This window comes from Panulirus ornatus, chromosome 7, assembly GCF_036320965.1.
Source record: "Panulirus ornatus isolate Po-2019 chromosome 7, ASM3632096v1, whole genome shotgun sequence".
Classification (NCBI taxonomy): domain Eukaryota; kingdom Metazoa; phylum Arthropoda; class Malacostraca; order Decapoda; family Palinuridae; genus Panulirus; species Panulirus ornatus.
In genome coordinates this window covers 4,840,339-4,851,046 of record NC_092230.1, presented here as the reverse complement: position 1 = coordinate 4,851,046, position 10,708 = coordinate 4,840,339, and the positions used below count along the sequence as shown (strand labels likewise).

The following is a 10,708-nucleotide window of genomic DNA, read 5'->3' as shown; positions in this document are numbered from 1 at the left end:
CTCCTGTCTCTTTCTTTTATACATCTCCCACTCAATTGCATTTTTTATTGCTATTACTATTATTATTATTGAAGCGTCTGGGGTAAACCATGGAAAGTTGTGTGGGGCCTGGATGTGGAAAGGGAACTGTGGTTTCGGGCATTATTGCATGACAGCTAGAGACTGAGTGTGAACGAATGGGGCCTTTGTTGTCTTTTCCTAGTGCTACCTCGCACACATGAGGGGGGAGGGGGATGGTATTCCATGTGTGGCGAGGTGGCGATGGGACTGAATAAAGGCAGACAGTGTGAATTGGGTGCATGGGTATATATGTATGTCTGTGTGTGTATATATATATGTGTACATTGAGATGTATAGGTATGTATATTTGCGTGTGTGGACGTGTATGTATATACATTGTGTATGGGGGTGGGTTGGGCCATTTCTTTCGTCTGTTTCCTTGCGCTACCTCGCAAACGCGGGAGACAGCGACGGGGCAAAATAGAAAAAATAAATAAAATTATTATTTTTATTATTATTATTACTATTATTATTATTATTATTACTACTACTACTACTACTACTACTACTACTACTACTACTACTACTACTCTTGCTACTACTACTGCTATTGATATAATTTTTATCATTCTTATTGTTATTAGTGAAAGTTTATTTTGGTGCTGCATCTTGTTTTATTGTGGAATCTGAGGGAATTTCTTATGGAGCAGTCAGATTTTTTGTGATGATTGGATTAAGACTGGGGTAGCATGATTGGGATCTTTGATTTTTTTTATCATACAATGATGGATATGCCAATAAAGGAAGGGGATATAAAATTCAGGGTATTTATGTGGTTGATTATTTGAAAATTAGTTGAAACTGCTGTAGAAATTTGCAGAACTCATGAAAACCTCACCCAGCATCCCAATGGAGCCCAAATTTACCATATTCTTAATTTTATTTGCAATATTGTGATTCTTTTGATTCTGTGTTTATAATCAGTTGCTGTAGGATTGTATTCTGAGAGATTTTGCTCCTCTAACTAGATCCAGCCATCTCCAGCAAATACAGTAAGTGAACAAACCTCTCAGTAACTCTGTATCATCATACCTAAAGAAGCACAAACATATGGTTGAGAGTGTACATAGAAGAGCAACAAAAATTGTGCCTTTAAGAAAATTGAGCTGCAAGGTTGTCCACCATGGAGAGGAGAGGAGAGAGAGAGAGAGAGAGAGAGAGAGAGAGAGAGAGAGAGAGAGAGAGAGAGGGAGAGGGAGGGTGGGGCAGGCCTGAGACAAGCCTTAAAGTTTCCAAAGCATCTGGATGATAGTGATAGGGAATAGTTCTTCAGTATAGGGAATAATTCTTTAGTAGATGGAGCTCCACAGTAACCAGGGGCCATAAGAAAAAGCTGGGTAACAAGCTTGTGAGAAAGAATGTTAATGACTGGACTAGTGGTAGGGTGGTGGATGATTGGAATAAAGTAACTAGTGAGATAATGAATGCTGGCAATTTACAAAGGTGTTATTAAAATGGTACTTGATGGTTTAGAAAGTCAGGAAACAGGGCCCAACAGGTGTCATACTCTCTCCCCTAAGTCTACAAATAAGTAATTACAAGTCCTAAACCATCTTGTAATTTTTGAACAGTATCAAAAAGAAGTACAGTTTGATTGCTAGGGGGGATTAAGTGAGGTTTTCATTTCTATAACTGTTTCACTTTCGCAATATTTTAACAGAACATTTTCTTTGATTTACATAGCCCCCACTACAATTGACATTTATTATCAGGATAAAGAGAGATATCCCAATCACACCACAATTTGTAATTTATTCTCCACAATAAGTCTTTCATTGCATAAGAAATTTTATGGGATTCCATTGTAAATAAGGTTGCAGCACTAAAGTAAACATTTATTATAATCATTTTAATTAGTATCATTACATTATACTATGATTTTTTTTTCTGTACTTGAGGTTATGTATTCAAACGTGAATGTGTCCCCCATCCTTGCATTTTCTGCCATTTACGTGCCCCTTGATGTCCTCGTCATGACCTTTGGTGACCTGTCCATGACATCCTGTGAAGGCGAGTGTGGGGGGCGATGTCAGTGTCACTGAAAGCAGCCAAGTCAACGGAAGCACAGCCAGGTGTCCAACGATTATCAGATCGTCATCGTCTGATGCCAGCAGCGATGGCTCAGATGATGATGAGCCACTCTTTATGGTAGGTGAAAAAAGACAAAAAAAATCAGGTATTTAGAATGTTAAGTATCTTATTATCACTTTATTAGAGTTTACACATAATTCAGGATACACTTTGTTGGTAAACAGCAACACTGTGTATATTTTAATCTTTTTGTGTGATATTAGATTTTATGAATGGCACAGTGTAATATTAGATTTCACAAATAGCTGCCTGCACTGATACACAGTTAATATGAGCACAATAAGATTTGATTTCTGTAGGTTCCCTGTCTGTCTTTGTGTATGAAGAGGATATGGCCATAAGTAACACTGTGTTTATATTTAACCTTTAACTCCTTACTTTGGTTTCCTCTCCAACCAGTAAAAAAAAGAATAACCAGAATTATATTTCATCCTTTCCTTTCACTCTGGCAATGTGTATTAGTTTTGTAGATGTTTCAGTACAACATGCTATAAGATGCTGGAGTAAGACTTGAGTGTCAGGTGAGTTGCCACTGCACATGTTTCATCATTTATTTTACCCATGCCAGAAAACTTAATGTGGATTATTTCTATGTTTCATCTTGTATTATAGATCTTTTTCTGTTATAATCAGTGTATTTCATTGATGATATTTTTCATAACAGCAAAATTCTGAACTTGTAAAATTACCATCCACACCAGTCTTATGCAGTGTTGTCAAGATCAGGTGAGTGCTGAGAGTAATGCCTTAATTTTTGCTAGAAATTCCTTCATCTGCCTTTATCTTAGTAAACTTCCAGTGCTGGAAGAGTCAGTATCCATTATCTCACTTTCCACACACCGAAAGATACATCTCCATCATCAAGTAATTTAGCTATCTCTCTAGAGGAATTAAGGAGTTAAAGGAGGAATTTTACTGGAACAGAAAGAAAACATGATATAGAAAAGTATGAATGTCAGGATAGGATGTTATAGAAGAAATAGGCTATATTAGAGATTATTTCAGAGAAAGTTATGACAAAGGAATGCATTACTGGAAAGTTGGTGAGTACATGAAAGAACAGAATTGCAAGCACTGTTATGAGACATTGGTAATTACACAAGGTGGTGCAAACCAACCCCTTTTTCTATAATACTGTGTATGATACGGTTGCAGTTGCTGTGGCCTCAGGAAGTGATGATAGCATTTGGCTTAGGGTGGTGTGTGTGTGTGTGTGTGTGTACATACATACTCAGGAGTAAAGACAATGTGCATATATGAAGGTTTAAGAGTTGAGGAACACGAGTGTAAAAACCTCTCCCTGTAACACAAATAGTTATCACAGCATGGTGATTTTTAAATACATGCACAAGAAACATTAAATGACTTCATAGTATGAAATTCATTCTTAAAAAATAAAGCTGATTCCATGATTTTTTAGGCATGATTTTTAGTTTAGAATTTGGTGTCCTTTACCTACCCTCATAATTCAGGATTATTTGAAAGTTAATTACATTACAAAAAGAGAATACCTGTAAGAGTACATTTAGGCCACAGACATCCTTTTGAGAATGTGTAGAAGTTTAGAGTGCATCAAAAGTGCAGTTCAAGATGTTGCTGGAGAGAGGCAGAATGCTAAGAGAATGGTAAAGGGCAAACATAGCACAGTACCTATCTATAAGAAGTGAGACCAGGGACAGGCACTGAACTGTAGACCAGCCTCACTGATAAATGTGGTCTGTAGAGTTATGGGTAAGATAATTAAAGATAAAATGGATGACTTACCATAAAAGAGAAATTACCCTCTGGGAGACAGCAGTTTTAGAGAAAGGGGTCACATTTAACAAACCTCTCAGATTTCTAAAAGAGAATAAGTTCTATGTAGACAAAAGGGAAGGCTGGGTAGTTTTTTGTATCTGGATGGACAGAAAGCATTTGATGCAACCACATGGGAGGCTTATTAGGAAACTGGATCACTAGGCAGGAATAATGGGAACACTTTCTTGATGGATAGATTATCTACATGGAAAGAAACAAAACATGCATGCAAGAGGAGCCTTTTCAAAATGGACCAAGGTCACCATTGGAGTGCCACAGGGTTCTGTTCTGGGACTGTTATTCTTGATTTATGTAAGTGACTTGTCTAAAGATATGGACTTCCACCTGAATATTTTTACAAATGATGCAAAGGTCATTAGGAGTGTGAAAAGGGTGGATGATTTCATCAAGTTAAAAGGGAATCTTGAGAAATTCCAAAGTTTTTCTGCTACATGGTTGATGAAATTCAACCCAAGCAAATGTAAAGTTATGAGGATGATACAAATTGAAAGATGGCCTCAATATTTTTTTATTAGTTATATAGCAAGAAATAAGCATCAAAATTCTGTGTAAGGACTTGGGAGTCAACATTCATCCTAACATGATATCAGAGTCCCACATTAGGTGAACATTTAAGGAAACCAACTGACTGATGGCAGGTATTTGAATAGCTTTCAAATGAATGGATAAGGGAGTAGATAGCAAGCCATTCGTATCCCACATAAGGCCAGAACTAGAATATGTTTCACAAGTTTGGTCACCACACATAAAGAAAGACAAAGAGCTAATAGAAAAGGTGCAGAAGAGGACAGTGAAGATGATAGCAAAATTAAGAGAGCTAATTTACAGGGAAAGGCTAGAAACTTTATTTTTGCCCACATCGGAAGAGTGAGGGGTGACCTGATCACCTTATAATTTTTTGAACTAGGTTGATGAGGTAAAGGGTGAAGTTTTTCAGATGTAGGTTTAGGACCACCAGAAGCCATAGCATGAAATTGAGAAAGAAACTAGGTGAAAAATGCAAAGAAGTTCTGTTATAAGAGTGATGGATTTATGGACTCCTGTTTCTTTTCTATGCCTCTGCTTAGAGTAATTGACTGCTTTGTTCTTCCTTATCATAAAATGAATTATTTTATTTAACAAACTGTATGAGTCATGAAAATATTTTGTTAGTAACAGCATTTGGAAATTTGTATAGAAATATTTGGTTACATGTGGTTAGCATCCTTTGTTACATTTCCCTGTGCTGCCATTTAGGCTCTTCAGGCACATGTCCTGAAAAACTTATTAGTCGAGAGAGAGAGAGAGAGAGAGAGAGAGAGAGAGAGAGAGAGAGAGAGAGAGAGAGAGAGAGATAAGTAAAGCAGGGAAGCCAAAAGATGGGAGCTTAAAAATGATACTCTTATACCACATACTGTCAAAAGCTACATAGGATTCCCAAAAAGCATTCAGGGATAATGACCAGACATTAGTAAGATGAGAAAGAATATCACCAGTGGATCTTGCCTTATGAAAGCCATACTTGTGGTCAGAGAGAAGACTGTGAGATTCAAGACATCTAAGGGTATGGGAGTTGAGGAAGGATTCAAAGACCTTAGAAATGGTAGATGTCAAGGCAACAGGACAGTAGTTAAAGGAGTTAGAATGGTCACCTTTCTCAGGGATGGGATGTGCCAACGCATTCTTCCAAGAAGGAAAAGTTCTTGTTTTAAAACAGAGATGAAAAAAAAGAGCAAGCACTGGTGCAAGTTCAGAGGCACACTCTTTCAATACACAGGCATGAATGCCATCATGACCATAAGGCTTGCTTGTGTCCAGAGAAAGAAGCGGTTTTTGTACAGTTTGAAAAGAGATTATGGAAAGGGGCATAGGATGGTAAGAGGAGCATCAGTGGATGAAGGAATGTTAGAGTCATTGAGGATGGAGTCAGATGAGATATAGGAACCAAAGAGAGTTGTTTTGCTTATGGGAGAGACAGCTATGGTACCACAATAACAGATAAGTGAAGGAAAGATAGAGTGACAGAAGTTGTTAGCCATGCCCTAAGCTAAAAACCAGGAAGACCTATCAGTGGATGACAAGGAGAGGTTATCACATTTCCTTTGACTAAAGGAATGCTTTGCCTCATGGCTGACATACTTGCAATGATTACATGCAATGATTAATGCTGAATGGGAGTCTGTATGTAAAGAAGCTTTTCTTAAGTCAGTATTACATCTTTTAGTTTTAAGTTTTATTCCATTTGTTGTGATAGTTGTAGTATTGTGTAGTGCACATAAATCTTTGTGATTTATATTGTTTGATATATGAAAAGTTTTGAAAACTTGTATGAGGTCTCTGCAAAGACTACACTTAGTAGAGAAGATGATGTTATCCTTTCAATCTGTCTTCATATGTCAGGTTTCTAAAAGTTGGAATCAGTTTGTTGCCCATCTTTGTACTTATTCTAGCTTTGCATTTATCTGTACAGTATTTTAATTTGGGAACCACAATTGAATATTCAAGGTGTGATTTTACAAGGGCGTTAGAATAGATCAGCATTTTTTCTGGTGTCTTTTAGTTGATGTTCTTAGCTGTCAAACCTAGCATCTGGTTTCCTTATTTAGTTGCTGCTGGACACTGTTTAGTATACTTCACGTTGTCACTAACAACAAATCCTAGGACTTGAATATATTTTAAGGCTATAAGGAACTTTAAACAAAGGGAATATGGTGTGCAGTAGAGGTAACATTGATAGCGTTTTTTAGGGCCTTGGAAAACTTCACCTGTACATCATATAGGAACAATTTTTGACTCGTAATTCAGGGGGTAATATAGAAAAATCTTGTATCCCTCCCTCTCCTCCTAGTGAGCCTCATGCCACCCCATCTCACTCCAATGCCACTTCAAGCCCTCATCACAACATCTGGTAACTATTTTTTTTTTTCAGATATCAAATAGATTACTGGATGATAGAGTATGATGTATTGTTCTTAAGCAATACCATGTATATTCCATACTTAAGAGTTAGATATGGAATAGGTTTGCTCGGGAATATAACTCATAAATTTACAGTGCCCTGAAATGCAACAGATTTTCCAGAAACTTAACCTTGTAAACCAGGTGATACCTGTTGAGAATAAGGGCTGTGTTAGGATTTTTACCAAAGCAGGAGGACAGAAGCAAGAGAGCATCAATATAGGTTAAAGTAAAGAGAAACTATAAGATAGAGAAATTAGAAAATGACAGTATCATTGCTGGAGAATGTGTAGCAGACCACCAAGGAATTTACAGTGTAAATGTAAAAGAAGATACCATTGTGGAACAAGAGATCCTTAAGTTTCCTCCCATTATTAAGGGGCATGTGAGGCATACTGGTCTCCTCCATATGATTATGTTGTAGTATTTATCAGTTGCCTTGAGAATTCCTGTCAAGTCATTGACACATAAGAGTGTGTAGATGATTAGTGATCAATATGATTGGAAATTGTGCATGAACCATCGTTATAAGAACAAAAAAATGTGTAGAAATACAAATAAGTAGCTAAAAGGAATTCCAGCACACTGTGGGTTGTCAGAAACTCCATTGGAATCAGTGTCAGAAACCACTTTAATCATTTATAACTCAGAAAACTCATTAGAATCAGTGTCAAAAAAAAAAAAAACATTTACCATTTCTAATTCAGTTTTTCTTCTGCAGAGATGCAACTCCATTGAGTCCATCATCCACCAGTCACCAGAAGGATCTCCAGAAGGTAGACATGCTTCACTGGGGACACGCCGGTCATGGCCACAGCAGGTGTCGGTAGAACAGTTCTCAGTTCAGCAGAATCGTCTAGCAAGATCTCTTGAAGACTCTCGTGTCCGTGCTGACATCACATTAGATGTTGGGTCATCAACTGATGATGACATTTGTTCCTTTTCTTCAGATGATGATCATGTTATATATGGAAATGTAGGAATCAGTGCCACAGAAAGTGATCCAAATGATCTTGAAGATCAGTTGTCTGATGATATATTTCCTATTGAAGATGAAGATGATATTGATGAAGATGACTGTGATGCAGAGTGTGGTGAAAGTGGAGAGGCAGAGTTAAACTCCCAGGACTGGGAGGTTCAGTTGTTAGCAAGACAGTTAGCAGAGGATCAGCGTGGTTTTGCTCGAAAGGTAGACAGAGACATTGCTGAGGGCCGTTTAGATTCAGCTCTAGCAGAACTCCATGAGGCCTTAGCAACTGACAATTTAGGTCCACTTACAGAGGATGATCTCGTTAGACTAGAAAAGGCTGTGAGACGTGAACGTGAGAAACTACGTAGATATGCACGAATGTATAGCTTAGATGAAAGGCCACTTCTTGAGGATCAGTTCACATCTTTATACCGCAGTCGATCTCAATTACTGATAAATCGTAGCTCAGAACTGTGTCGTGCTGGGCCTGCCCAGCGCCGCCTTTCATCACTGCTGGATCAGCTTACTAAAATGACCCCTGCAGAACAGTTCCTATTGGACCGTTTGGTATACACCACAGACCGCAAGCGCAAACTCTCCCGCCAACGATCCTTATGTGATGAGCACCTTGCCTCATATGGCTCTGCTCGGGTACCAATTAACAATAGAGCAAGACTGTCTATGGCAAACCGTCGTTCACTGAGTGTTTGCTCTCCTCCTCCTGATGCTGCTCCCCCAGCTCCCTTGAGAGAGACTACCCTATCAACTCCTGGGCCAGTGAGGGAGCGTGGGCCTGAGGGTGAGAGTGGTCCACCTACAGTGTCAGCCATGTTAGTGTCATTACAGCGTTCAGTTGCTGCTATTCGAGGACGTAGTTCTAGCAGCAACCAAAGCTCACATAAAGAAGGGACTCCTCTTTTACAGCCACCCAGGTAACATTACTGTAGCAATATCATGGTCACTTGGCCTTTCATCCAGAGTAATAACAAACAGAAAGCAATAGCAGTATAAACATGCCTGTCTTCTGCTGCTGCTATAAAATATCTTGACAGTTTCCTATGAATATCAATTTACTTGACTAAACTAGCAAAGCAAAGCATCTCTATCAAAGCATTTCTTATATCTTTTGGTCCCAAATTAGTCCGTTAGTCCATCTGAATGGACAGTAACCATGAAACCATATTTTTTCATGTTTTCATAAAGCCAGCTGTAGCAATTAGGAGTATGCTGTTGCTGGTTATACTTAATAACATTGATGCTGCTTGTATGCAGCTGTTTGCTTAGGTAGATTATCGTTTCTTGGAAACAGGGAAAACATATTCAAGTACAGACAGATGGGTAGAATTGAGATTTTACCCTAGTTATGCAAAGTGCAAGGCATCTCTTATTGTAAAAGTTTTCCTTAGCTTTTTTTTTCTTCTCTCTTGCATGTATTTGTATTCATACCAGTTTCCAATTGAAATTAGATGATTCAGATAAAAGTACCATAAATTTGCGATCTTTTCTCTTTGTTATAAACTTTTGGAATTTCACATGATTGTTCATGCATTATCGAGAGTATTCCAGTTGTAAGAACTAGCTGATATCTGTAAGTGAATATGGATCCACACTGGTTGTGCAGTTTTTTAATTTTTTATATCATGTATCTTCATTTGTGGCCAAAAATTGTCCCGACTGTATATATTTTGGCCTTGAGGAAACATAATTAAATCCAGTGAACAAAAGTATGTTGTATAGTGTAAGACCAGTTGTGCCTGCCTTCAAACGATTATCTAACCTACAACTGTGCCAGCCTCATCAGCTTCCTGGTTTTTTGCACTCTTAGCTTGCATTATATATTTAAAAGTCTGTATTCACATACCATAAACTCTTATAAAGATCCAATACAATGGATTATGAGAGAAAGGCTCGCGAAACAAGTTTGCATCTCCGTTTCGAAATTTAACTTATAGTAAGAATCCATTTCATCCTCCTTAGAAACATTTTGATATTGTACAAGAATCTTAGTTCTTCCTAGTTAATTTTACTATAGATGCCAAATATTGCATTGATGCACCTTAAAGGCTTATATATATATATATATATATATATATATATATATATGCTGAAGCCAGTAGCTTTACACTTAAAATTACTGTAATAAACACAATGATAGGTGAAATGCTATACACTGCAAAAATTACTCGAATCATGTCAGTAATTATCATACTAACCTTTGATGTGTTGCTGCAGACACATTGTACTGTATGGGTTTTGAAAAATGTTGCATGGGTTTTGTAACATAAAGTTGCATATGATAAATATGGCATCATAACATTATGCAGATGGGCACACACAAGAATTCACTGTAAATAACTGCATATATTGTAAATATGACTCATAGAATCATTATATTTCCTAACTTATCCACGATGAAATTTTTGTAATTGAAATGTATGTATTCATATTCACAAATAGTCTTAGCTTTGCATAATTTTTTCATTTACAAATTGTCAAATGTACATTCACTAACCTGCATTGTGGTTAACAGGGAAAGTAACTTGTATTCATTAAAACATTTTGTAATGCACCTCATAATAAATCCATTTTACCTTTCTCTATTATAAGTTTATGTACATGAATTAGGATGTTTATATTTATATATTTTGGCATTTTTATCACATACATACACAAACACACATCAGTAAGACGTGATTGATAAAGATCAGCATAGCTAGATGAAGTTTGGAAAACCACAAAAAGCTTAATCATGATTATCATCATGTAAGAGACTAGTTACAGGAATTTACAAGTGAAGGGTTCTTGATGGTTATTTAGGTACTCAGCCTACTG

At 37.2% G+C, this 10,708-nt stretch overlaps 1 protein-coding gene across 1 annotated transcript in view; it reads left to right on the top strand.

Annotated features, from left to right (window-relative positions):
• Positions 1 to 10,476, top strand: part of LOC139749653 (uncharacterized) — a 913,398-nt gene extending 902,922 nt beyond the window's left edge. Inside the window, exons 24-25 of the mRNA XM_071663824.1 lie at positions 2,071 to 2,208; positions 7,628 to 10,476. Of these exons, the coding sequence (XP_071519925.1) occupies positions 2,071 to 2,208; positions 7,628 to 8,812 (1,323 nt within the window). The 3' untranslated portion in view covers positions 8,813 to 10,476. The remainder of the gene's footprint in view (positions 1 to 2,070; positions 2,209 to 7,627) is intronic.
• The last annotated feature ends 232 nt before the right edge of the window (positions 10,477 to 10,708 follow it).